Here is a 27,949-nt window from a genome sequence, read left to right on the forward strand (position 1 = left end):
GACAGTTATCCTGAAGATAGCAGTCATTCTTATCCATAGGATACCACTATTCAGTGTTGAAGAAGCTGGGCCCAGTATTTCACTTTACCCATTTCTATATTGGTATGTGCACTGATGTCTCCATATCCAGTAGAGGTGACAGTTGCTACACACCAATAGACACAGTTACAGTATCTCTCTATGCTGCTTACTGTGTGATCCTGGAACCCTGGAATACAGTACCATTAACTGTATATGATAATCCATTTCAATAAAGATTATTATATTATATATTATTATATTATATTATATATAAAGAGAGCTGATATCCTGTGAGGATATGAAACTAAAATACAATCAAGTGTCTGTATGTTTAAATGATAGTACCTAACTTACCAATTTTAATAAATTTTTCAATAATTTTCTAAGAAGTCAAAGTGCATTACATAAGTCACACTTGTCCAATGTCTCACCAGCCAAATGTGCCCAAATACATGTATTTGGCCCACACAATTAACACTCCAAGAAAAGTGCCTTACCAGCCAGATGTGCCCAAGTATTTGGTCCACACATCCCTCCAGGACAAGCCACTACATACCACAGACAGGAGCAGATGTGCAGGGTTACAAACAACACTATCATAGACTTCCAGAGGTGGACAGTCAGCATGCTGTAAAATAAATACCACTCAAATTCTGCATGACATACCATACAAAAAATGTTGAACTTATTACTGAGCACATAATCACTGATTGCAAAATACTCCTCTGATAACTTATTTCTGCAGAACAACAACAAATGCTTTTGTCCAAATATGTACCAAGTGGCCTCCTCCAGCCCACTGACCTGACATTCAGCTCCTTCTCCCAGGCAGCAAAGAACTGGTGTACCTTGACCAGTCTCAGCAGGTGGAGTAGCCTGAGATATGACCACATACTGACCCACTGTTCTCTGGGCAGTGCCAGCACCACCACTTCAATGGGACAAGCTGCTATAGCATCCAACAGCAAGCCACTGGGTCTCCTGACATAGGACTGCCTCACTGTGACAGCAGCATCGATGAGGTGACCAGTCTCATCATGAAAACTTAAATGAGATTTTATGTAAATCTGAAAATAATATTGCACATTTCGGTTATGTATTCATCTTTAACTATATACAAAATTTGATACTGAAATTATCATTTTTCATCATAGAGTATCATGGTGAAGGAAATTTTAGTGCAAAGTCACCAACAGTCTTTCAGAATTACCTCCAACCAGAAAAATGCATCTATAAGGATGTTCACTGCAAACAGTGCCAGTTCATGGTCCTGGTAACAAGCCTGCAAACAATTATTTAATCAATGCTATTTATGCATAATTAAGCTTTGAATATTTCATTAGTAAGGCAGTAAGATTTGTTATTTATAATCAATCCAATTTTTCTTGTAAAGAAACTGAATAACAGAAGACTGTACTTCCTACTCTGACATTTGACAAAACTTCCACCTCAAAGAGAATAGTCCACCAAGACAGGACAGTGCAGAACAGTGTCAACCAGCTGAAAACTGTGCCAAAATGTCCATGTGGATTGATGGTGAAGTCGTTCCAGCTGGTCCAACACCAAGCACATCCGGAGACATTCCTCTCTGGAGTTGTGTCATGGTTACTTGGCACATTTTCCCTGCAGCCAGGTTCACTATTGTACAGTATCTCAATGGAGTTAACATCAACTGTTGCTTGACTTGTACCAGCAACAGCTTCTTGACTGGAATCACCGTCTGTGTTTTCATGCAAAGCTGTGTTCTCTGGATGTGGAGCTTCTCTCCTTGGAGCTGAACCCTGACCACTGGTTTTCCTGCAGTATGTCCCTTTTCCTACTGTCACTTTCTGGGTTTTAGTGGCTTTGAATTCAATCTGAAATAGGACAATGTTTTATTAACTGTAGACCCCAGTAGAGGAGAAGGGGATATAGAGGAAAATTGGAAATGGAAAGCATTACAACAGTTTTCTGTACTTTTTGGTGAAGAATCAAGTTTCCCCATATCAAGGAATACAGAAAACACACTTATTTTTGACTACATTGCATGCATACCTCTGCAAAATCACTGTGTGGCCCACAAGCAATGGTTTTCCCCTCTTGATTATCACGCACCCCAGATATGCCAGCTCTAGTAATGCTTTCTTGAACATGTTCAGTTCTAAGTTGAAGAGCACTGCGTTGCTTGGCTTTGATTCTTCGCTTTTCTGCTGTTATCATTACTTGTTGATTAATGTCTGGGTAGTAGATGAGCACTTCATCTAAATCTGCTTTGCTCAACACAAACAAATGGCAGTTGGTATGGGCCCTGGGTCAAAAAAATCAGTCGGTTTATTCAGACAACAATGAATTAATTTTTTTAACTGTAAAATCTAAATTTCTCTAAGCAAATGCAAAGAAATTAAGATTGAGAATCCAGGAAGTTGTACCTTATTGATGCAGTTCTTGGACAACTGAATAAAAGAGCGATTTCTCCAAAGAATCTTCCTGCATTCATAGTGTCAAACACTGTGTCACCATCCTCTGATACCACATCCACTGCCCCATGATGAATAAAGAACATCTACAATAACAAGCTAATGAAATCTGACATAAATCAGTTCCATATTAAATATTTATGCTTTTTACAGCTACACGTACAATACAGGTATTTGGTCACTGAGGCAAATGGTAAGCTTCAACAGATAACTGCAAATGAGGCAATTAATTTAAAAGATGCAGATATATTCTTACACAAATACAGTGTATGAACCGTGTACCTCACTTCCTATGTCATGTTTCCTCACAATATATTCTCCTTTAAGAAATAACACTGGCTTTATACAGCGTGACAGCATCTTCACAAAACCCACATCCGCATTCTCAAACAGGGCCACCTATTAAGGTAAAACAAGAAATAAATGACAATTTGCAAAATATATCTCTCAATTCTAGTAGAATCTACTAATTATTGGTAGCTATATAGAGACCTGTAAACTTTGTTGATATTCTTTATTTATAAAAATTATTTACAGCTGCTGTAATGTAGTAGTTTGACTTAACGTGTGTGTTATATTTTAAAAAGTTAGTTGATGATACTAGTACATGTGAACTGTCCTGAGATGCTGAAATTTATCATTTTGTCATTAAAATTTAAAAACTTATCAATACATATATTTTTTTTTCTTTGCAAACAGGCACCTTAACAATCATATCCTTGTACAGACTGTATGTGACATCCCCCCACAGTGACAGTGGGAGACCATCAAACAGAGATCTGGGGTCCACTCCACGAGATCTGGTCCACACATACTCATAATGGTTGATAATCCTTCTCTGAAGACCAGCACTGACTTCCTGATCCTTAGACAATAGGTGGAAATAAACTGTCAGTAGGACACAAAATACCAACAACAATTATGACCAGAAAAAGAAATTAAACTACATGTAGTACTACAAAAAATCCGTAGATACATCTGGAAATCCATTCAAAAAGACACCTTTCTTTTACGTAGTGATCTTTGCTTTACTAAATTTTATTTTCATACTTCTTAAATAATAATAACAATAATAATAATAATAATAACTTAATTACTTTCATAAAGGTCTGGACTGCACAAAGTTTCTCCTGAAATCTTGCTCTCTGGGCATCAGCATTGACCAGGCCAGCAAACACACTGGCTATCACATAGCCAAAGAACACCACTCCCACAATTGAAATGACCACAGCAGCTGCAACCTGCCAACAAAACAACACAGCTAGCACTACCATTTTTATTTTAACAAAATGTCATGATATCAGATATATAGCGCTGAGTCTATTTTTGATAACTAAAATGCACCAATATATAAATGGCTAGTTATAAATCAATCCCCCCTCATGTAACATGAAAGAATCCTACGAGCTTATGCCCCAGCCTACCTCCAGGTCAGTCTCAGCAGCTATGTCCCCGTACCCCACTGATACTGAGGTAGCTGTGGCCCAGTATAAACTGGTCAGGTACAGGGACCATATGCTGCTCTCATCTGGAAATATTCTGTATTACATTAAAAAATTACTTAGTTGCTTACAAGTGTTCTTACATACAAAAAAAAAAAAAAAAAAAAAAAAAATCACAGAATGCAATGAACTTTGACCTTAGATTTTGGATTTATAATTATTTGCAATAAAATACATACTCAAGTTGTCTGCAGAATTATTTGTTGTTCCCTTAGGGACCATTCCCATACCCTATCGTACTAAATGAGGATCGATCTATCTTCGAGGGGATTCTCGCTAAATTGCAATTAACTTAAATGGCTTAGATGTCTGTCATACCTACTGAAGCTGCTAGGGAGTATTTATTATTGTTTAGCAGCTTCAGTAGGTGTACCAGACATCTAAGCTGCTTAAGCTGAAAGCAATTTAGAGAGAAACCCCTTGGAGATGGATCAATCCTGTTAGATCGATCTAGGCATGGGAACCCAGTCTTACTTGCTGTGAGTGTCCTGAGCACCCAGGACCCCTCAATACAGTGATGACCAGTGGTCAGTGTGTCCTTGGTGGCTATCCCTAGAATCTCAGGGGGACATGAGATCATAAATAAACCACAGGTCAGCCAGTTCATGAAGATAATGATGTATAAGATGAACTTCATGGTCCTGAAAGAATATGTCATATTTAACCCTCAACATTCTCATTACTTCCCTGAATTGTTTCTCCCCAAAATTATTGCTCTCCACTGGTAAAAAACTGACATATACATTAATTCTTCATTTCAATATCTTACAGTAAATAAAAAGTGACCAATCTTTTAAATCATCTTTCAAACACAAATGGGGGGTATCAATGCAGGGGAGTTATGATGGGGAATTAACAATACAGATAATGTCATAAATTTGAGAAACAGAAACAGTGCTCACCAATAAAAGAAAATGACAACAAAATATTTTAGTAAAGTAATACCAATTTTATAGTTGTACCTGATAATGCCCACTTCTCTTCTGATATCCTGTTCCAGATGTGAGAATGCCAAGGAGAGGTGGTAAATATTGATCATACGGTTCAGACGGAGGAAAACTAGATAGTTCAGATCTGAAACAAATTGCAATATAATCTCAGCAAATGGTGCACATCAATTTCTCATTCAGACTAATAAACGCTAATGAAATATTATGCAAATAAATGGTCCAACACTGGTAAAAGGGTGCCATGGGTATCCCAATGTAGCTCTGTGTGTTGGGGACATTTATTAGAATTGGGCTCGAAATACGGACACCGTTGGAAACTTATAGTTAGGATAATGCTTTAGTATAACCTACCAGGTTCGTGGTCAAAAATCGTTACGTCTAAATCGCTACAGAGGAAAACCAACTCTGACAATAATAACCTGTTTCCATCTTTTAATGTGAACTCGTTGCCTGCTCAGGTACACCCTTTAGTATCCAACCAAGACAATGGCTTCATGAAATCTTAATCAGTGGCTTCTTAATCAAAATAGTAAACAAGCCTACTCTGCCTCTTTAGACTTTACCTAACGTATAACTAAAAGTTTCCAATGGTGTCCGTATTTCGAGCCCAATTCTAAATTACATTTATATCTAAAATTTGTGCGGTTCCGGACATGTGGTACACTCTACCCTACCCTACCCAACATTGGGCCATGGACTTTACTTACTAGTACATTAGATGACCACTGTTTGCTATCTGGGTATAAGATCTATAACTAAATGTGTGCCACACCTTGGTATCCCAGGCAAAATGGAATGGCTTCTAAAGGTAAAACAGCGCTTAAGTCCAGCAGGAAGTTAGTAGTGAAGTAGTGTTTGGCTGTAGCTAAAGGATGACTGACTAGACAGCCTTTCTTGTTGTAGTAAGCAGTATGGAGGCCTATATACCTATAAGCAAGATAACAAGGTTGTACTGTCTTTTTAAATGCCTCAAGGATTGCAATAAATCTGTTAAAAATTATGTTCAGTGAAGAGTAAATTCAGCTTGTTGACAGATTTATCACATCTTTTTGCAAAAGTGAAACGTATGTTCTTTTAATAATTTAAACACTGTTAGTCTAGATTTTAGTCTAAATCAAAGTTATACCAGTATAATATACTTACATGGCAATCCAACTGAGTACATCAAGTGTGTATGTAATCACCCAGCCCAGGATAGACTTATAGAAGAAAGCCCCCTGTATAGGAAGTACTATTGCTGTGGCAACAGACACAAGAACATGGAGGCATTCCCAGACTTTCAGTAACTGACCACTTGGTAAAAATGTCCAACTGAAAAGAGAGTAAAAATTCACTTACACAACTGCAAATTCTTTATATCAGATATTAGACCTGCCACAAGGCTGAAAAACAAAAGCTAGTCATCATACTTAATAAAACAATTATCATATATAATCTTAAATGTATACTGGCATCTTTAAAAGGCAGACTAATAAAATTATTCACTTCCATGTGTAATATTACTGAGTAGATGAGTAGATTATTATTTTTATTATAAAACAAAATGAGAAACAATACACTTCATGCATTTACTAACTTCATCAGCAGACAAGCAGCTATCCTAGTCAGTGGGGTTGCCATCTGGAAGGAATGCAGGTACTCAACATTGGGTGTGCCATCACCCATCACTTTCTTAAATACTTTCACTGATTTACTGTTTTCTGCTGTTACTTGCTGCTCAGGGCATCTAGTGGGCTTCTGTTCTTCTTTGTTTCTAAAAGAGAAAAGTATTGATAGAATTTTTCTTTGATGATGGTTCTTTTTTTTTCATAACTAAAAATTGGCAAAGGTTTATTATTTTAATATCCAGTGCATGATCAGTTTAGAAAATATGTAAGAATGATGTTTATCACAGACTGTATCAAAATGATATATAATATCTATCAACAACTCATGATTTATATATAAATCTAAGTCCAAAGAAACCTCACTCATGCATATGTGCTTTCTGCCTCAGTTCCTTTAACAATGTTTCATTGTTGAGAATATCTTGAAACTGCCTGAAAGATTAAAAACATAACATAACATATGATAATGTGTCAAGTTGGTTTTGTTCTCATTTCCATTCTTTATGAAATAAATGTTCTGATAGCTAAAAAGACAGCTCAAACATATATGTACCGTACATAAATGTACTGTATCTTTCATTGAATGTGCAATTTTTAAAAATAATATAAATCTATTCAAAACACATGGTTCATATGTCATACTTACTCAAACATATTACCATGTGGTACATGTGTAACGGTTTTATGTTACCAGCTGTCATACCTAAGAAGTGTTGGAAAATCATGCAGTACATGATCTAACTCTGGTTTGGTCAACATCAACAGCTCACAGTGAGTTACAGCACGCACTGTGGCAGTACGCTTCTCTTTGAACAGCATTCCCATTTCACCAAAACAATCACCTGGATACACTGTGGCCAGAACCTGACTGAGGTCTTGGGATAATACCTATATGTATACATAGAAACATATAGTTCATTGCACCATGAAGTATTTATCACAGATCTTTGATTCCAACCTAAAATCCTGAGCTACAGATTGCATGGCAAAATCACCACTCATGTGACCAAGTTGCAAAGGTGGTGGACCAAAACATCATGTTTGGCTGATGTTATTAAGTCTTTAGGTAAAGAATTTACTTATTTTATCATCCTTCCTAAATACCATGAAAAAACTCTTTCATAGCAAGTTTTAAGTAGTAAGTGAACAATTATTATGCAGTGGACATGATGGACTTTTTATATCTAGGCTGAATTCTCTCACTGAGACAACATATATATATGTGTACCTCACAGTGCCCTCTCCTGACAAAGTACATCTCATTGCCCACATCACCACAGTAAATGACCACTTCCCCAGGACTGTAGTGGTACGGAACGACTCTGGATGCCACCATCTTCAGGAAGGTCAGGTCCAGGTATCTGAACAGTGGAGCCTGGGATTGGAAAAATTAAAAAAATAAATGTGTGGCAATTGTCTGTTCTGAGGCAAAAGGGCTTGGGGGGGGGGGGGGGGGAGTGAAGTTAGAAAACTGGCCTGTTGGGTTTTAATTTGCAATAAATGATCACTTTCCTCCAAAAAGTGACATGCTGCAGATAAACCTATTTTCTATGGGTTCATTCCCAGAGATTTACCTGTAGATCGATCCAGAGATTTAGATTGACCTAACTCCCTGGGGGTTCACGCTAAATTGCACTCAGCCGGGCACGCACCATGTTAAATTACCCCCTTACAGCTTTTAGTAGGCGGGACAGACGCTTAAGCCGGCTAAGCTGACAGTAATCTAGTGAGACTCCCCACAGGGATAGATCGATCTAAAATCTATGGGAATGGGGTCTTTGAGGTAGAGGAATAATGCAGCATACTGATACTTTACCTCTTTCAGAATGTTCCCAACTTCTTCCATTCCTATGTCTTCTTGCAGCACAGCAGGTAAGTCATGAATCAGTGGCTTAAAGCTGGGGATCCAGCTGCCCCTGAAATATATATCACACTACTGAGTCACTTTAGATAATGAGAATAAGCATAGTTGTAATGAAGGTACTGGATTTAGTAAATAAAAGATATAAAATGTGTGCAGTGTACATGGTATTAACAAATTATATAAAAGAAAAGAGTAAGATAGCACAGGGACATTAAAAATGCACAGATGGTACATACCTATATTTTCCCCAGAGAATGCTCATGTAGTTGATCACCCTTTCCTGTAGAACAGGTGTCTGCTGGTTCTCTGCCATAAATTGTTTGATAGCAAACAGCTTCTCTTGAAACACAACCCTTTCAAAGATAATAAAGTAAAGTAAAGAAAATGTGCTCATTACAAATGGCATGATGTCTTGCAAAATGCAGTAATAGTATTTTATAATGAACTGATGTTGTTTCTTTTTAAAATCTTATTATTGTTAAGAAACATTGTTACATCATTTTCTAACACTTAATTAATTAATTAATCTTTACAAAGATCAATAAGAAATCATTAAGAAATCTTTGTACACCAATTTCTCAAATAAAATGGCAACCATGCAACAATTACACTGGTCTGCCATGATAGTAGTCAGACATTAACAGTGCAAGTTCTGAAACCTTACCTGGCAACATCAGCATTGCCCAGTAATGCAGCAATAATAGCCACACAGTAGCCATACATCACTAATTGCTCTGAAATCTTACTTGGCAATATCAGCATTGGCCAGTAATGCAGCAATAATAGCCACACAGTAGCCATACATCACTAATAGTTCTGAAATCTTACCTGGCAACATCAGCATTGGCCAGTAATGCAGCAATAATAGCTACACAGTAGCCATACAGTAGCAGTCCTACCAACATGACAACTACAGACAGCAGGCATTCTGTGGCGTTCTGAGCTGTGATATCTCCATACCCAGTACTAGTCATGGTCACTGCTGCCCAGTACAGGGAGAGCAGGTAATGGAGGGGGAGAGGCAGGTCTGACCAGCTCTGGTTGGTAGTTATCCATGAACCTTCACTACAACTGGAATAGTAGAAGAATCTATATCAAAGTTATTTTCCAATCTTTGAATGATAATTCATTGAGTGAAATTATATTTTCCAATACCAGTATGTTCATTATTGCCCCACCATCAAAATTCCTTCACATGGTTCTGATGATATTTCATCTGCCTCCCCCTCACCACATTGCTTCAATTATTGAACAAAGCAAAAATGTTTCTTTTTAGTTTCTTTTTTGTAATAAATTTCATAATGGTATAACCCCTAAGTCACAGACAGCAGCCAACGCCTAAGAACCCACCCATTGCCAACACTGCAAGCTCCCAGGTACCAGAGACAGGCACACCAGTGAGTGAGCAGACAGATGTACAGGCTCAGCTTCAATGTCCTCAGGGTGGAGAGGGACCACTCCAACCCTTTCTCCATTGTGTGGAAATAATGAGGAACCTGGATTGAAGCAAAGGTTACTCATAAACAAAGATGTCAGAAAAATATATCATTTATTATCAACAAACATGTTGCATTAACAATGCATAAAAACATTTTGAAAAAAAGTGATACTTTACAACTCCAAAGAACTGAATGAGTCATACATGTAAGTGCCCCATACTGTTGTACTAAGAGATAATATAACTTACCTTCCAAAACTTGATAAGCCTATTTAACCGTAAAATTCTAAAAATGAGCCAGTGGTTTTGCTGCCATCCTAACACACAGAACACTTCTACTGGTAAAACAGCCAGGAGATCAAGGAAAAAGGCTCCATTTTCAATATAAACTTTCTGCACAGCTTTCAATGAAAGCAGTAGCCCTGAAGAGGAATACAACAGAAGTTTCAAAGTGATTACAAAGAATCCATGATTGAAATATTTTAAAAAAGCACAATCTGTACCCCCAATAATTTCCAACAGATTTCTAAATACTCAGTATGAAGCAGCATCATGTACATCATGGTCAGACTAAAAAAATTAATGTGTTCAGTGTGAATTCCAAATCCAGACTGTCATGTCACCAGTTAATTACTAACCATGAGGGGTGTGAACTGCAGTCTTAAACATGATCACAATATCAACTATCAGCACCATGTCCAGAAGGTAAGTTAAGACCAACTCAATAATGATGTCTTCTGTATGCCAATCTGAAACAAAGTCATATCATGAGAGCAACTTTAGATTAAAATAATTAAATGGTCAAATTTATCAATTTGGTACCAAAACCATTATAATTATTAAAATGTACAGAAATGTTTTGTAAATGCCAGTTCTGAAGGTGAAGTTTAAGATAGAAAATTAATTTTAAAAGAATTTTTCTATTTTCCTACCGTTTGTAGTGAATATAGCCAGAGAAGGATAGAGAAAACTGATGATGATGGTAACTATGACAACCACAGACTTCCAAACCTTAGAGAAACGGCAATTAGGGTTGATGTAACATCCATGTAAAACATGCCATATGTCCCCTCTCTGAAACAAATTATGAAAATGGCTAAGTATTGAATGCTTTTCTAAAGTCTACAAAGCAAACATGTTTTCTTCCTGGCTATGCCAAACAAATGAGTAGAAACGGGTGAGGATATTGATTGTTGGAAGTGGCACACCTTTATGTAATACCTGCTTGACTTGGTTCGGGAACATCCTTACAATGTGTGCTCTGATCCCTTTAAAAAGATATATAAATTCTAGAATCATTTGTAAAGTTAAAATTAAGAGTATTTTTTATACCTTACTACTGACAGACATATTTGATTCTTCTTTTTCTAAAGACACAGCACTTAGATTCACTTTGGGCATCTCTACAACAGAGAAACTCCTCAGCTTTGCTGGTATGTGAATGGAAGATCTTCTGTTTGGTGCCAGTCTCTGTTTTATATTCATACAAGATGTAGCCTAGAAGAAAAATGTTTGTCATAGAACCAATTGGAAATACATGATAAAGTAATTAATTGGAAATTAAATTGAAGTCATAATAATTTTAAAATATGTTAATTGGCTGTTTATAATTATGAATGAGTAAATTAGTTATTTTGACCTCCGGTTAAAAGTAACTACTACTAGTAGCATAGGAAAGAAAAACAAAAGAACTGTTACCATTGTCATAGTTTGTCTTCTAAAATTCTTCTCAGCTTTTCTGAACCGTTGCTCAGCCAGCTCATACAATGCAGGTCCAGCTATAAGAGATATATAATCAGACCTACATATCTGACCCTGAGGTAAGAGGTTGCTGGAAACTCACCTCTATATTATCTGAGCAGTAACAATTATATCTTATTTTTCCATGATATAGTTCGGACAATCCCCTTGATACATTGCATGCATTATAATAAAATTACCTCTTTGTGTTTGTACAGCATGCCTATTGATGTGTTATGAAGAACTACATGTACTGCTGTATATACCTGAAGGAAATAAACTCAAAACTTCAAGCAGCTTCTTCTTCTTCAGGACAGCTATTTCACAGTGACTTTTAGCTCGTATTGTGTGAGTTCTGACGACACTAAAGACCAAGTAAACCTGGAATTGTGTATTGAACTAACTGATCATATTCAGAGGTTATCATTCAGTCATCTTATTATCATCATTATTATTGCAAAAGTCAATAGCAGTTAAATTAACACCACACTGTTAGAAAGAACAAAAACATCATGATCAGATGATCATTTCTTCAAACTTTTCATGTTATCTCAAATTCCATTATGGACCTAGAAACAGATTCCCTAGATTAGTCATCTGTATTGCGCATGTTTAGTAATCTGGTATGTTCTAGCATATACATGTACTAATTACCTCTCCAAACACTGCTCCCTGGTTGAGTGTTCCCATCACATCTCCGTCTGACCCTACCACCTGTGGAATGAGAGGGGGAAATGGCCATTCACAACAGTGATCAATTTCACTCCCAAAAATGCTTCCAAAACATCAATTTATAAAGATAGCAATTTTCTAAAGGTCTTTCTAAAACCACTTGATGGCATGGTTTTGGTTCTGAATGGTGTGTGCCAGTCTTGTAAAATTATCCAAAGAACTTTGATTCTGTATACAGCCTTTGCATTGTACTTCATTTCAATTTTCATGATAAAAAATAGTTCATTGAATTACTGCAAAACTGTATTGTTATCCACATGATTATTTACTTACCCTTTCCATGGACTTACCTCTACTTCTCCTCTTAGAATGAAGTACATGGAGTGACCCACTTCCCCAAAACTCACTATAGTCTGTCCAGGAAGATAAAACTCTGGCTCAATGTGCAGGGAAAGCTTCCGCAGGAAACTAGGAGACATGGCTTGGAAAATAGGCGCCTGAAAATGTTGACCATTATCAATTGTGCATATAATATTATAGTTGCAATATCACAGGGTATTGAAGAAAATACAGAAAAATGCAAAAAATACATAATTAATTGATAGTTAATTAAAAGATAGAGGATAATGTTAATACTGATTTATGCAATCTTCAATAAAATTTTACTTTATCATCATTAAACGCATGTTTGCAGGTAGAATAATTTGACGTAAAGTAGTTAAACAAACAATTCGAACAGTCATAAGTTAAACCGTTTTACCTTACTAATGATGTCTTTATTAATTATGTAGGCAACCTCAGCTTGAAATGTGGACGGTAGATCTGAGAACAGGCAGAGGTGTTTGCCGGGTCGGCCTTGTCTTTCCCAGGCGTGGCTGTAATAGGCTGAAACCAAAGACTTCAGTGACTCCGATATAGACATCTCATCCTAGGAGAGTAAGTAAAATAAGTTGATTGCGTCTGTATATTATCACTACACAGTTTAAAGAACAAATAAAAGACCAAAAAGACGCATGCAGAGAATTATATGCAACCATGAGCCTTCATCTCTTACATTCTTGGTATTTCTTATACGTGGATCTGTTGAATGCATTGTTCTTACCATGTGACTTCTGATCACTGCTAGCTTGTGTAGATATCGTGCTCTTCTGGCATCAGATATTGTTATCAGAGATGTCATTCCTTCCAGCAACATGCCGAAGAAAACTCCAATACCTACCAACATGGCAGCAATGGAGTACCATTTCTCCAACACAGTGGCGCTTTTCACATCACCGTATCTGGAATAGTCATTAATGGAATGTCTTTCTTTTCTGATGTTCATGGTTGATAATAGGAAGGAAACAGGAAATTTGAAGGGGCAAAAATAATAGATTTTTAAAAGATTAAGATCAATTAAAGGAATTCATATTAATAATATGTTAATTAATGTATATACTTATTTAATAATCACTTCTTAAAATAAGCGAATTCGTTCCCTGCGGTGAAATCAAATTCGTTGATGACCGCTTGGAATGAAAAACATTTGTCGACATAGCAGATAAAAAGATCAAAATTCAGACTCATACAAAAATTAGAAGATTATAAATAAAAAGAAAGAAAGAAAAAAGAAAGAAAGAATGAAAGAATGCTCGAAGCGTGAATAGTATAAATGACGTATTGGTGCCGCTCACCCGGTGGATGTGACAGTTGCTGTTCCCCAGTACAGGGATATGACATAAGCTCCTAATGGCCCCATGGTTGTGATGTTGAAGTCTAAATAGAAGTAAACATAAACACATCTAATTTTGAAAAACTGACAGAAAATAAGTTAAATTAATACACCTCGGCAACATCAAGGTTCTATGATAAAATTGATATTATTCACAATTAGTATTGGCATTCACAATGTGTAGACCCATGTGTAAACGTTTTCTTTAATTTTCTGCCAAGTGTAGATAACAAGAACTGAAGATATGTTACATCGTACACAAGTCATATTAATTTGTTTTGTTTCATTCCCTACCAGTTTGTGAAGTCCAGCTCCCAGGCTGGCAGTGTGGGAGCAGCTGCCTGCAGTCACAGCTAAGGGCATACCAGCCGCAGCTTACCACATGTGTCACCACAACACATATCGCTGTATACTTCATAAGGCGGGTAGCTGTGGCATTGCTGCTCAAGTCCGACTCTCTTCGGTCTGCAGTGGCGTAAAAGTGTGACAAATGAATTGATATATTTATAATATTCTAACAGCTAATAATATTTCTATTGCGGAAAATACATTTCAGCACTGCCCTTTCCCATGAAAGTTACTTTAATTTGAATATTGATACGTAAGCCTAATTGAACATACCATATATATTCATCGTAGTTCCAATTGACATCAAAATGGCTCTAGCACATTATTCTTTAATTATTGGTATAATTTCAACAATACATGTATTTAAAGATGTACCTAGGAAACAGAGACTAAAAAATACTTAACAAATACAGCATTAAAAAAAAGCGAATGATAATCACGTAATTACCAAAAAACAAAGGTATTTTGTAAAATCTTAGCAGTCGATTCATTCTTAACTGTCCCACCAAATGCCATCCCGGTGTAGAGGAGTGGATGATGAAAACAAAAAGATCTGTGGGAAATGCTGACATCAGGTCAAGAACAATCGCTACAATGAATGTTTTCCTCCTCCCTTTCTTGTATAGAGCAGCTCCGTTGGCTACGAAGGCGGCGTGAAAGTGAAGAATAATGTCTGCTACAAAAATTATATCGCAGATGTAAATCACCGCCAGTTGCACTTGGTTTATGGCGTTGCCACCCTCGTTGCAGAACGCGGCCTCGTATGGCACGAAGAGGCAGGTTACGATTATGGATAAGGTTACCACCCAATTCCAGCTCTTTCGAATTGTTCGTCTTGAATTGTTTTCACAAACCATTTTGTCGGCCTCCTGTTTTTCTGCTTCGTCTTCGTGCCACATGGATTCCTGTGTGAAAACGCGCGCTCTCTGACGTAAGCGCATCACTTGAGGCGGGAGCACGTGCGTCGTGTAGTATGACGTTGTGTAGTATTCTTTATAGCAACTATGTAGACGTCATCCGTCTTTATATAAAAATACGGGAACGTAGTCTACTGTTAGCACGACTAATTTTATCAAGGTGCACATGGTTGAAATCTTCCGTCAATTAATTATTTTTGTTCCGTGTAGTCTCTGCGTATCATTAGAATCATCTATAGAGATGAATCTTTTGTAACTTTCAACATTTCTATAGGCGAGAGAAAAGATGAGCCATTAATTCTTACTTTCCACTGAGTTCACGATCCCCGATTTCTCTGCATATTTATAAGCATTTTAACAAATTGTTTATTCTCTTATAATCTTGGCTTTCTTTTTGTTTTCCCAAATAACAGAAGTTGTAGTAGATGTGATGCAAGTATCATAAATCTTTTGAGTGAGTAATATAGATTAATTAACCGACGCCTTTGAGTGAAGTTGAAAATCCTAGCTAATTCGATGCAGGATGCAGACGGGCCACGCGATACTGTTTTGTTTACGCGTTGCCTCGGCAACCAACCTCTGAACTTTTGTGCAATCCCTTTCGCAAACGTTGTCTTGCCAAAACTGGTTGAGCCCATCTGTTCTTGGAACCAATAATTTTATAATTCTTAGAATATGTGAGCAATGATTTTCACCAAACATGTCAGTCTAAAAAGGATATTTTCAAAATAAAATCTTTTACAGTTTTCAAGCCTTTGTGTTCATATTTCAATTTATATTCACTCGTTCTCTGACCAAGAGCCAATGAATAATTGTTCCTTCTACCAAGAAGATTTAGTGTTTTCCATTTAAGAAGTTTCTTTTTCTAACATAAAGAGCATTTCTCAGAAAAGGGTTCTTGCCCTTGGGTTATCAGAAATTCATGCCTGGGATTACAATGAAACATTTTCGAGGAAAACTCGAGCGTCGTTGTAGGGGGGTTTAAGTCTGTCGGTAAGCGGCAAGAGGTCAAAGGCAGATACCATAGAAACAATACCCTCTCTCTACTGGTGGTGGTGCACCACTTGACAAAATGGCGTTGTATTGGGAAAGAAGTTGCTTTTGCATCTCTGGATTATTTCTGCAAGTGCTGATGTTGTTTCCCTCTCTGATGGTGATACTCGGACAGAACACGACAACAGTCTCCACAGACAGCAACAGTAAGACATTTTCTAATTTCTTCTACTGAAGGTTTATTTATATCTGATATTGTTTCTACAAACAGACAAATGGGTCAAAATCATCTTCTCAGAGACAATTGTTCAGCAGCACTTGCCAAAACAAAATATTATCATACAGTGAAAAGGATTAATTCATGTCATCTTGAAGGTTTTTAGGTATCTCTAGCTTAAGCGATTAAAATATTTTATCCAATTGTTTTAGTTGAGTTAAAACAGAGCAAAAACATGTTTTAATATAATAATTAGATACACAGTGTATGTTGCGTTGTATCTTAAATTTAGAGCCTGTTCGTATTCGCAAGACTACTAATGGGCCATATAGATTTTGTGACTGATCAGGACTGAGGCAAAAGAAAATTCGACTAATGTACTTTTTGGTTATCACTTTGACCATCACATTTCTATTAATTTATCGGAAGGGAAACACGGGCATCGAGTACTGGGTATTATAAATGAAATCCAAGAACACCTTTGTTGTTTTGTTGGCTAGGCACTCCTTAAAAAGCAATATTACCGCAAGATTAAATTCCAATTATAATGAACTGTTTCGCTACCAACGCTACCCGTTACCACGTTTTCAATGTTTTTGTTTTGGTTCAGCATGGATCCTGAGCATTGTAGCAAACCGGGAAACACATGCGCAGAGCGTTAGAAAGGTCGCCAAGTTCATACAACTTGTTACGTAGAGACCGGTTACACTACCCACAAATACTGAATTTCCTTGAAATTGTAAAACATTTTTGTTGGGGAAAGATAAAGGGCAACTTGGTCTGTAAAATCTATAACGGGATATACGTTTGTTCTCATTTCCTACACAGAACGGGACGTAAAAAAACAATAAAATCCCAATTTCATTTTAAGAGCTGAATGTTTCTGGTCTTAACAAAACTGAGCGTGGTTCCACGCCTACAACAACACCAAAAAATTATAATAATCCACATTGTCTGTCTGTCTGTCTGTCTATGATAATTGCGTAATTTTGAAGGTTTTTGGCATCAAGTTTTATCTTTCATGGCTGTCAAAAATTAAATAATATTTTTAAAAAATATTTTGAAAGCACATACGGCCTTTACTTAAATAGTTTTCAATATTTGATACAAATGAAAAATCTCATTATTTGCACTTTCTGTATTTTCAATAAATTTTGCAACATTTCAGATGTGACCGTTGATCAGCAAAACGACACGCTCTTTGACAATTCTACAGTCACGGTGGACATTTCCGGTAATTTTACCGTGGCACCGGATAACGGGACTTTGGGGGCAGGGATGATAGGCCAGAAAAACGACACCAAACTCCAGAAACTGACGGATGGCGGGATGTCAACGGGCACAGTTACTACAATCAGTGTCTTGGCTACTCTGGCAATTGTCGTGCTGGTCATCGTGGCCGGATTATTGATATATACCAAAGGCAAACTATTCATTCTGTGTAGAAGACGCTCTGCCAACGTGTCCCCTCACGAACGCCTGGAGGAACAGGCGGCTGAAGGTACCCAACAAGAACAAGAACAAGTGCCGGATTCTGTAGCTCAGATAGAACCGCAACTGAGGCAGGAGGGGACAGGATAATGCTAGGGTGGAGCATGGAACGCAAAACGCAGGGTTACAGCTTTTTACAAAGAAACAAATCGACTTCAGCGAAAGAAAGTATAACAAGCAATCCATTGTGCTGCTGCAAGAGAGACGAACTTTGAAATGTGATCTCCAAGACATTACGCTAAAATTAATCAAGTGGATTGAAGCGAGGTTTTCCGATTAAGCACTTCTTTTTCTCTTGTAAACGTTGCTGTTAAGACGCATTTAGGCCTACAAAGAATAAACTAATATAAATAGCACACCACTTAACCGTTGACTCCTAAGTAGACGAGACAGCTTCATTGAGGAACGGTAAACCTGTCGGTAACATTCTGTCTTTTACTCGATATACTGCACAGATTAGTGCTACCTCATTTTATAGCGAACAATTGAAGTAGTAGCAGATGTTGGGAATGGATGGCAACACTTTAACTGTACATATTGCCAGTGTATAGACAGTGGGTTATCTTGTATCTCTTTTCTCTCACAAAGCCATATATAGCAGCTGTTCATATGGGTTTTTGCATTGGCTGTTCTCGGAACTTTTCAAAAATTGGGGCAAAGAAAGAAAACAAAGCTCTTCAACAATATACGTTTTGTCATATTTCCATTCATTGCATTAATAAGTATAAATGCCATTGCCGAATTAGACAAAGAAAAGTATCGAAAGCATCTCCAAAATTTGATTCTTAAAAGATATGAACAAAATAAGACTGCTTTAACGTTGATACTGAAACGCATTTGAAGGTTTCGCCGAGATTTCTGTAGTCATCACGTACAAGGCGCGACCAGATTTTTTGCCACCCTGCAACTCGAACATTATCTTCAGAAACGGATATTTTTTTCGCATTTACCGGAATCAATGAAAACATTGCCGAACTCGAATGTTCGCGTAACTCGGCATATTTTCTCCGCTCTCAATGTCCCAGATATGGCGAGTTCACTGCAATTTTCTCAAATCTTAAACAGTGTACTTATCATCGCGGAGAACAATGTCTAGCTCAAGTTTATTACGTATCATAATATTGTTTCAAAATAGAGGCGCAATTTGGTAGGTTTCCAAGTTTGTACTGCACTTGTTACAAAAGCAAAGTAGGTCAAACGGGACGTCATGTCGCCTATCTTTCCCGCATCGCTCTCCCACAAAACTACATATTTAAAAACTTTTGAGACATCCTTCTCATAGACGCTTACAATATTACTAACTCTATAACACAGAAGCACGGCGTCTCCACATGAACGCGGATTTGTCTTTATTGGACACATTCATTCCAGTCCGTGATTAAACGGATTTCTCACATAATTCTATTACAAAAGTTGTGTTAAAGACTCGTCACATGAAAGCTTAGTCAATCCGAATACAGACCAAGGGCTGTTACAAACTAAGAGATTATGCAAGCCAGAGCAGAGTGGGATCTGCACACACAAACATCTTAAACAAACATTAATGAGTATAAAAATCGACGCATTATTAAAACAATCACAATCTACTTATTGTGTCTTGCGTGAATGTCTTTACTAATAAAATTACTTTGCAATAAATATCTTTGTACATTATTCTATTCTATAGCTGAGAGTTCCAGTTTGAAATTTCTCCAAGTGTTGTGCATATGTCACAATATATTGTTCTTTAAAATCTAGGAAAGATGACACACTAAAACAGAAATTACAAATATTATTGTAGTACAAGAGTAATTACATTAAATGAAAAGCAAACTGAACGGTGCCAGCAGTTTTTCTAACATATGATCTGTGTATTGATTTCAGAAACTGCACACATCAAGTTAAAAGAAGTCGGACATCAGCTCCCCAGAATGGTGAACTGTTCATAGTCAATCTTTTGGCGTAGAACTCCAGTCAGGACAAACTCCGCATTAAAAATAGCTGGAAAAGGAAACAAAATTATTCATCACACTGTCTCATTGTTTTAACCATTTACATTCTGGTTGGGGGCAGGGTAATGTTGATAAGATTAATGGACTTCAATCACATCATGCAAAGGACATTGAACTAAAAGCAAAAGCATGATAAAAAAACTCACAAAATCTCAAGTCACTTGTCTTCATTCTTACAAGTCAAGGTTTTAAGTATTGACTTAAATGCATAAGTCGCACACACACACACAGCAATCTGGAAAGCAGCACTACTTACGCAATTTCCGAGACGTGAGGTCCCTGACAATATGCATGTCTGCATCACAGGTAACCACGATGAAGGCAGGCTCCCCCTAGAAGGTAAATACATCTTACTACACTGGTAGATTTAGCCTAGATTATCATGACATTAAATAGTTTGGTGATTTTCAATCAGTCAAGGACAATACTAAAGAAGAAGCCAATATTCAGAAACAAGTCTTAGACTGCTAGCTGTACAGTTTTCTGTGGAACCTACTTACAGCTGCAGTTTTTCTCCCCATGATGAACCTGGCAGACGGCCGCCTTGCTACCACCTCCCCTCCTGCACTTTCTACAATGGTCTTCAGCACCTTCTTATCTGGGGCAACACTTGGGGTGATATAGAACTGAATTCCCTAGAACACAAAAATATTTATATTCAATTCTGTGTAAATGTTCAAGAGACTACAATAAAACAATGTTGGAGATTAACAACACTTTCAGAAAAAGATACAAAAAAATGAACTGGTGTAAACAAGAATTACATCATATTGCTTCAATCACATAAGGACACTTATACAAAGTGACTAACAATACATACCTGAAATAATTTCTTAGATCGTGCCCGCTGTAACGACACTGCCAGTTCACAACCAATAGTTCCCTCTGCCTCCAAATCCTTCAGAGCGAATCCACTCTCATCTGAAATTAATTAGTTTACAAAAAAACACTAATTTCACATTTTCAAAACTGAACAGCAAATTAATTTCTGACCAAGTATCATATCTTACTTATGAAACATGAAGATGTTTCCCCAGGTAACACTGTTTATCAATGGTTCATCAATTAGTGAGAGATTATTGTGTGAGGATGAACGATAACACTACATAAACTTAAAAGCAGTATCACAGAGATCCTCACAATTTCTTCTAGGAAAGCATCAATACAGCACTACACATCTGAGTAGCTCTGTCAATCAGCTTTCCATAATACTATTGTCTATCCCTTTTTTCTTCTTTTTTCTTTGACAAAATATAAAAACAGGCAGTAACCAGTGATTTTCTAACCATCAATTTCTAAGTTTCCCACCTAGAAAGTGTCCCTGGATACTGCTCTGGTCCAGCCACTGTGTGGTCACAATGTGCTGACACGTGTTGATACAAATCAGAAACTTCACCGTCCTGGCAAGCTGATTGGTCACCAGGTGAGTGGCTGCTGCTGGATCTGTGGTCACTGTTCCTCCCAAAGCTTCTACTTGCTGAATAGAAAAATTAGGAACAAATTAATGTATTTACAGCTCTGGATTATCTATAAAAAACAGTTCTGTTCAGCTTTGATCATCTTCAACAGATAACTTACTGATTACAAATCAACCAAATTCACCACCAATGATGAAAGATAATAGCCAAAATATCATTATTTGCTTTGATTATGCAATGTTAAGAAATGTTTAAAAAATGTAACTTCATTGGTTGTTGAAATATGCACAGGCATTTTAAATGACAAGTGATGACAATAAATAAATTCAGGTATGTTTGGGTGCATTACTTCAAGTGAAAAATTGGGGAAGAGTCTAGAAAACCAACCAAACAGTCATGATGCATTTTACATTTATTATTTGCCCTCTGTACCTTGAATGTTTTAATAATATAAACAATAAAACCCTACCTCTTCCATCTTTGTCATGCGTCCTTTTGGTATCCCTGTAAAGATGACAACTGGAGCACCAGGAATTACTGGAGTTGTTCTGAAGTTTAAATAACAATGTCTTTCAAACATAAATCAAAACTTTTCACTTAAATCATCTGAGCACATCATCATGTTCAATTTTGGTCAATAACAATATAAATTTCAAGTACATATTCTAAGATAATTTTTTAATTTCAACATTCTGGAAACCGGTCACTATTGAAACCATGATCCTGGAATTTCATGTTAACCCTAACTGCCATTTCCCTATAATTACCTAGGTCTCTTGGCAGGTGGTTCCTCCCTGGCTTCCTCCAGTTTTCTTTTATTATTCCCACTCACAGGATCTCCCTGGTTCACTCCTGCTGACAACTTCAACAATGGATTGGGGACAAAACGCTAGCAAATAGAAAAGATTGAAGTTCTTTTATTTTTTGAAAAAACAGCTGTGCCCTGTTTCTAACTGTCAAACATAATTATAACCCTATGATTCTCAAATCAAATTGACAGCTGCATTTGATAAAAACTTGAAATCAAGTTAAACACTGCTCACCTTCCATGTATCTTTGGGGATTTTGAGAGGGACTTTCCAACCAACTGAAAAGGAAATAAAAATCTGGGTTAACATAAGGATGCTCAAAATGCCATCTCCAGAGTTTAATCACAGAAAGATCTGATATTCAGATTTGATATCCAGTCACAAAAGTCACATCAAAGGGAACTTAAAAAACCAAATAATTTTAATAGTCATCACTGCTGGTAAATTTCATTCCCTGTTTCATACAGACTATACCAGACAAATCTTATGTAGGAAATAATGCTTAAAACTTGTGAATTCTGAACCAGTTCAGTCTTTGTAACATACTGAGCCACTGTGAGACCCTCCAGGCATCCACACGAAAGTCATCCTCCAGGTTGTACTGCTGGTATCTGCTGTGTACAGGAAGTTTGAGGGCACTCATGTGACCCAGGACAAGGTCATTCAGCCACTGGACATTGACTACAGGGACTTTCCATTCCATAGCTTTCTCATATTTAATACCTTGTAACCTGAAATACATAGTTACAAAAAGGTAGAAACAACATAAATACACAAAGACAATGATATCTTCTAAATAATCTTCAAGAGACTGTCAACATTGTTCAAAGGTCAATTAACAATGATGACTATAATTGCATCAGACGTGAAGTTTTTTATTTTACTTTTTTTTTCACTTAATTCAATATGAAGTTTCCTATTAAGCAGTGCAGATGAAATTTTTTTTCAAGTTGAAAGTAAATATATTCAAATTTGATCCCTAATGGAGGCCTTTAATTGGTTAAATATATAAACCACTAAAATTAGTCCTCTCTTGAACAAATGCAAACTAGTTGGAAGCACTTACCTCTTCACAATAAGAGCCGAGTGTGAGTGAGCAAGAAATCCCACATATTTGGCACCAATGATTTGAAGCATGTGTTTTATTCTAGCTCTCTCTGCTCCAACAAACCCAGACACAGATATCAGCTGCAAAACAATGAATTACCATTAAATAGTAAACAGTGAATTATAATCATAATAGAACTGAGGAGTTTTATTTTCAAAGTCACATACTATATATTGTATGCTAACTTGATCCTTGCTCATTTTAGTCAAATTTAAACCATTTGGAGAAATAAGTGATGAAAAAGTAGTGTTTTGGTTAAGAGAAAAAATTCATACATGAGCCTAGGTTAGGAAAAAAAATGAACATTTATTTTATTGCAGATCTTAACGAGTCTCAGGAACCATCATAATTTAATTAAAAAACGCGAAATTCTGCCTTTCTGTAGAAAAAGCTCATGTCAGAAAATTGCCAGCGCTACCCCCGATTTGATATCGCTGACTGTGACAGTGCAGTTCAAACTGTGTGCAGTAATTCACCTGGTCAGTGCAAGGTTTCTGGTGTCCGTGGACAGAGGGAAAGTGAGTGGCCAGCCATGGTGGCAGCATCTTCTTCCTGTCCATCACATCACTTAACCAGTGGGCAGTGACCACTCTCTTCTGGTCCTTCAGGGCCTGAAACAAAGATTGAAATTTTTTATATCATCCAGATAATTCTAAACTAGTTTAAAAATGATTGCAAAATACTGCTGCTTTACATCTTTTGTTTGGTTACAAACACAATTCAGAGCAGGCTACATATACATATTATTTTTTGTGGATCATCACAGGTGTGTAAACAAGGCAGCTGCTACTTACCAAGGCAAAGACATCACTCTCCTGATGCTCACACAGCAGGTGTGTCACCCTGTTGGAGTAGGAGGTGTCCACCTGGCCACCATGTTGACTGATAGCCTGGAAATAGGACAGCACACAGAATTTACTATATAGTGAAGTCAACCTATACTGGGTGTCAATGAACCAATGCTGGCTCTTTCATGGACTGGGGAGTCCTTTGACAAAGTCACTGGCCACTTATCATTTCTGCAGTGCAGAAAACAACTACACAGTTATAATGTTGACTGATAGCCTGGAAATAGGAAGTGTGACCCAAGGCAGAGTAGTGCAGGGCTTTTATACTAGAGCCTTTTGGCAGAGTGCCAGCAGGTAAAACTATTCACCTTAATGACAGGTAACACTACTCACTATAATGCTGAACAGTACTCTACAACTCCTTTTAGCATTCAATAATTGCAGCCCTTCATGTGATGGAAGTTTATCATTCTAGTCTGTGAAATAATTCTATAAAGATCTAAGTTATATATGACAGTCAGAGAAAAAACAGACAGGCAAAGAACTAGATGATCTTCTCACCTTTTTCCAGACATCCAACTGCTCTTGTTCCATATATTTGTTGTAGTCAGCTATGTAGAACACACAGCCAAGGAGACACATATCCTCTGGGACTGCAAATATGATGGACTCAAATAAGGAAACATAAAGATACCACAGAGAATACTCCAATATCTGGGTTATATCTCACTGCACTCACAAATTCATGAATAGTTTTAAAAACATGTAAAACATACACAGACTCTTCATTCAAAGTTTGCATGACCAATAATATCTGAAACCAAACATGGCACATTTTTTCTTACCTCTTTCACTGCCATCATGGCCATAGTATATTGCCCCCTCCTCCTGCAGTTTGGCTGGGAACTGGCCCCCAGGTCTTCCCTTGGGTGACTGGGAGGCAGAGCGACTGATTGAGTTAATGATTTGTTGAATCTAGAAACCAAAAATGAAAGTGATTTTCCATCATTGTTCAACGCTTTCACTAAAGCATTTTTCTCAAAATTCAACTTTAGACCAGTGAAAAATGAGTCTTTACCAGCTGGTCTTTAACCTTTACAAAAAAAATACTCACTTACAACAAAATTTTCATTTTCTTTCCTCTCCATGGAGGCAAGAAGGTCAATATCATGTCTATATTAGCCAAAAATGACTCATCTGTAGTGCAGTTTACAAGACCTTTATTTTTACCTTCTCTGTATTCTGTCTGTTGGTTGCCACACTGGTGTCAGCATTATTAGTAATATTCCTGAGTGTGCTTCTTCCAGGGGACCCGCTCCTGGGAGAGTTACCCCCTGACCCAGGGGGGGTACCAATGTTAGCTAGAGGAGGAGGAGGAGGCCTCCTGTGTAGTTCTGCTTCAGGAGTCTCTGACACTCTCCCGTTCGCCTGCATTCTATTGTTCACCATTTTAGCCAAAGCTTCTCTGGCAGTCTGGGACTCCTGGGGCGTCACTGGCATGTGTCCCATCCCCTGCTGGAAGCCTACTCCATGAGGAGGGGTCTGGGGGAGGTACTGGTAGGGGGGTGCTTGCATGGGGTGGTGCATAGGCATGTGGAGTGGGTGGTGCATCCCTGTAGCAGGCAGAGGGGAGGACTGCTGGTGTACAGGGAAGAGAGGCCTCTGTAGTCTATATGCATGGGACGGGGAGTGCTCCCTTAAGTGATGTGGTTGCTGGTGGGGAGGTACCCCCTGGGGTAGCCCCATTGGTGCAGACTCCATCCTCCCATGCTGGGTTTCCTCTGATTGTTCATTCTTTATTTCTACATTGTCTGATGTTTCCATGGTTTCCTCCTTTTCTTCTTCTTTTTTCTCCTCCAGAATAAGCAGCCTTGGATGGAAGGGCTCCTCTTCTATCTTGTCTTTGGCTTTAATGCACTCTACGACCCAGTCAGGGGTGACAATCTTCACCGTGTCCTGGTGTCGCAATGCACACTCATACTTGGCCTAGAATTACACAAAATGTTGATCACATAAAAAAGTCAATAATAAAAAACAGCATCTGTTTTTAAAAAATAAGGTGGCTGCAAATTCACTCTTATTCTTTTTTATCTTTATTTTTTGCATTTTCTAAAATGTCACATGTGACAGAAAATCTTGTTTTTTTACCACCATACTATCACACTTACCCCGGCTGGCCTGTTGGCTACAAGATGTGTGCACTTCTTATCCAAGTTCATGCTGCAGCTCCCTCCATAAAATGTCACCATAGCCCAAAGAGACTTCAGATCCTGAGCACTCAGCTGTAAAACAAGTCCAAATTCTACATTAGTATATTTATTAACTAAGTTTGAATTATACTTTTTACTACACATTTGTATCAACATCATAACTAAACCTTCAAATTGAACCAAGTAGTTGTGAGGCTTAAAACTCAAAAGCAATAATCCAAAACCTGAAAGACATCAATAACAATAAATAATCAATTAAAAAAAACAACAAAGGGACCTTAACAAATCAAAGGTTGACAACAAATTATAAGCATACCAAGCTTTATAAACAAATATCCTTTATTACATTATTTGGTATCTTCAATTAACTGACCTTTGATGGACAGATGACAACACCTTTAAGTAGGCCCCTTGCTTGTGGAGTAAAAGCATTTATACTGAAGATGTATTAAAGAAATAAACATAATAATCTGAAAGAATATATTATTTTAATAATATTATTCAAGAAGCCATCTTTAGAAAACTGCAGTATCTTTCTTAAATTTCTGAAATGTGTTTTTTAGAAAGGATACGGCAATTGTTTCCCACTTCTCACAGACAGCTCCACCCAAAGACTCTGAAACAAAGAAATGCAAAAACTAAATTAAATTCCAAAATGAATGAAAATAGAAGCCCTGTTTTCAAAATAATTTGAAATTATATTGTATTTTATGAAAAAGTGAAATCCCTTTGTCAACCACCTAAAACAACATGATGACTATGACTTCAGGCATATTAATGCTACAAGTGCACATAACTCACAGACACCACAGGGAGCTCATAGAGTTCCTTTGCCTCCCCATACTCATCATTACTGGGGTCATCACATATGACATGGGTCACCATTTCACTCAAGTAGACATCCTTCTTAGCTCCACCTGCATTTAAGTACTTCTCCACCTTCAAAAAGAATGTTAATTTCATCATACTCTTCCTCTTCGTTTCCTGAAGGGTTAACTAGTACAACAATCTTAATTATAATTAGACCCCCATTTCCCAAACAGTGCTAGGAATTCACATCTGTCACATTTTACTGAAGGAGTAGAAAATAAACGAATAAAAATATACTGGCGGAAATGTAAGTAGATGTAAATATTGCAAGGAAGTGTAAAATAAAATTACAAACTAAAGCCGTGAAACTTCAAGAGTTCTTAAATACTTGGTAATGTAAACGCTAGTAACTTCGGGTCAAAACATGTGGATAAAGTGACAGATGAAAAGAACAAAGGGTGCCTTTCTCGCTTTTGTCTAAAATTTCTTGCAATAACTACAATGCAATTGCACGTGATGGCTATAATGTTTATAAACAATTCCCTGGTTTATTTCATGGTTCAGAGTCTCAAGCGACAAACAAGCGTCAGTACGGTCAGAGAATCGACAATAGTGAAGTGAATTTAAAATTAAAAATGCTTACATTTTCCTCTACTTTCGCCACAGTATAATATTTAACATCTTTAAAAAGACCTTGTGCGACAACCAGCTCTTTGCTTTCTTCTTCAGACGCACCCATTATTTCAATTTTTGCTCATTTCAGCAGCTAAAGTCTTTGTTTTCCCGCGAAAGCTGAAGCTCTCGCTACATCTCGCAGACTGATTGCCATAAACCAAACATACTGATTTTTTGTTTTCGGTTGTCTACCGTTTATGAAATAGAGATGAA

At 37.3% G+C, this 27,949-nt stretch overlaps 3 protein-coding genes across 5 annotated transcripts in view; 1 reads left to right on the forward strand and 2 right to left on the reverse strand.

The window, feature by feature from the left end:
- The window catches only part of LOC106173852 (uncharacterized), an 18,306-nt gene extending 2,757 nt beyond the window's left edge, over positions 1–15,549 (reverse strand). Inside the window, exons 1-36 of one of the 3 annotated variants that reach the window (XM_086998918.1) lie at positions 14,758–15,536; positions 14,256–14,426; positions 13,924–14,005; positions 13,353–13,530; positions 13,011–13,178; positions 12,601–12,747; positions 12,233–12,292; positions 11,845–11,959; positions 11,537–11,616; positions 11,171–11,335; positions 10,771–10,912; positions 10,477–10,587; positions 10,088–10,260; positions 9,751–9,896; positions 9,229–9,471; positions 8,637–8,753; positions 8,353–8,452; positions 7,765–7,911; positions 7,240–7,424; positions 6,900–6,968; positions 6,506–6,682; positions 6,073–6,240; positions 5,702–5,856; positions 4,942–5,053; positions 4,454–4,620; positions 3,902–4,005; positions 3,575–3,718; positions 3,181–3,342; positions 2,760–2,876; positions 2,430–2,563; positions 2,056–2,308; positions 1,470–1,877; positions 1,232–1,303; positions 826–1,088; positions 519–649; positions 89–208 (exon numbers count right to left, since the gene is read on the reverse strand). In XM_086998918.1, coding sequence (XP_086855044.1) covers positions 89–208; positions 519–649; positions 826–1,088; positions 1,232–1,303; positions 1,470–1,877; positions 2,056–2,308; positions 2,430–2,563; positions 2,760–2,876; positions 3,181–3,342; positions 3,575–3,718; positions 3,902–4,005; positions 4,454–4,620; positions 4,942–5,053; positions 5,702–5,856; positions 6,073–6,240; positions 6,506–6,682; positions 6,900–6,968; positions 7,240–7,424; positions 7,765–7,911; positions 8,353–8,452; positions 8,637–8,753; positions 9,229–9,471; positions 9,751–9,896; positions 10,088–10,260; positions 10,477–10,587; positions 10,771–10,912; positions 11,171–11,335; positions 11,537–11,616; positions 11,845–11,959; positions 12,233–12,292; positions 12,601–12,747; positions 13,011–13,178; positions 13,353–13,530; positions 13,924–14,005; positions 14,256–14,426; positions 14,758–15,250 — 5,779 coding nt within the window. In that variant the 5' untranslated portion in view covers positions 15,251–15,536. Of the gene's footprint in view, positions 1–88; positions 209–518; positions 650–825; positions 1,089–1,231; positions 1,304–1,469; positions 1,878–2,055; positions 2,309–2,429; positions 2,564–2,759; positions 2,877–3,180; positions 3,343–3,574; positions 3,719–3,901; positions 4,006–4,453; positions 4,621–4,941; positions 5,054–5,701; positions 5,857–6,072; positions 6,241–6,505; positions 6,683–6,899; positions 6,969–7,239; positions 7,425–7,764; positions 7,912–8,352; positions 8,453–8,636; positions 8,754–9,228; positions 9,472–9,750; positions 9,897–10,087; positions 10,261–10,476; positions 10,588–10,770; positions 10,913–11,170; positions 11,336–11,536; positions 11,617–11,844; positions 11,960–12,232; positions 12,293–12,600; positions 12,748–13,010; positions 13,179–13,352; positions 13,531–13,923; positions 14,006–14,255; positions 14,427–14,757 lie in introns of those variants that run through there. The other 2 variants (XM_086998919.1, XM_086998920.1) reach the window with 2 other exon arrangements.
- Positions 15,550–16,094: 545 nt separating this feature from the next.
- LOC106173891 (uncharacterized) lies at positions 16,095–18,613 on the forward strand. Its single transcript, XM_013555217.2, has 2 exons — positions 16,095–16,425; positions 17,605–18,613. The coding sequence occupies exons 1-2, from the start codon at positions 16,299–16,301 to the stop codon at positions 18,015–18,017; spliced, it is 540 nt and encodes a 179-aa protein (XP_013410671.2). The 5' UTR covers positions 16,095–16,298; the 3' UTR covers positions 18,018–18,613.
- Positions 18,614–19,244: 631 nt separating this feature from the next.
- LOC106173889 (PAX-interacting protein 1) lies at positions 19,245–27,895 on the reverse strand. Its single transcript, XM_013555214.2, has 20 exons — positions 27,705–27,895; positions 27,053–27,190; positions 26,824–26,867; positions 26,625–26,688; positions 26,210–26,323; positions 25,272–26,027; positions 24,887–25,016; positions 24,603–24,694; positions 24,048–24,143; positions 23,730–23,864; positions 23,212–23,333; positions 22,692–22,876; positions 22,380–22,423; positions 22,104–22,225; positions 21,806–21,884; positions 21,227–21,395; positions 20,739–20,839; positions 20,419–20,553; positions 20,175–20,250; positions 19,245–19,907 (listed from the first exon to the last, which is right to left on the reverse strand). Exons 1-20 carry the CDS (start codon positions 27,798–27,800, stop codon positions 19,825–19,827), a joined length of 2,781 nt encoding a protein of 926 aa, XP_013410668.2. The 5' UTR covers positions 27,801–27,895; the 3' UTR covers positions 19,245–19,824.
- Positions 27,896–27,949: the final 54 nt, after the last annotated feature.

Source organism: Lingula anatina, chromosome 1, assembly GCF_051362555.1.
Source record: "Lingula anatina isolate TDL-2025a chromosome 1, LinAna3.0, whole genome shotgun sequence".
NCBI classification, from domain to species: Eukaryota; Metazoa; Brachiopoda; class Lingulata; order Lingulida; family Lingulidae; genus Lingula; species Lingula anatina.

What these genes read in the sequence shown, in the direction of transcription:
- LOC106173891 (XM_013555217.2), top strand. Translation starts at nt 16,299, where the DNA reads ATGGCGTTGTATTGGGAAAGAAGTTGCTTTTGCATCTCTGGATTATTT. An exon ending in AGTCTCCACAGACAGCAACA is followed by an intron (nt 16,426 to 17,604) that starts GTAAGACATTTT and finishes GCAACATTTCAG; the next exon opens with ATGTGACCGTTGATCAGCAA.
- LOC106173889 (XM_013555214.2), bottom strand. Translation starts at nt 27,800, where the DNA reads ATGGGTGCGTCTGAAGAAGAAAGCAAAGAGCTGGTTGTCGCACAAGGT. An exon ending in TAGCCAACAGGCCAGCCGGG is followed by an intron (nt 26,028 to 26,209) that starts GTAAGTGTGATA and finishes GTGTAATTCTAG; the next exon opens with GCCAAGTATGAGTGTGCATT. An exon ending in ACAGACAGAATACAGAGAAG is followed by an intron (nt 25,017 to 25,271) that starts GTAAAAATAAAG and finishes TTTGGTTTCTAG; the next exon opens with ATTCAACAAATCATTAACTC.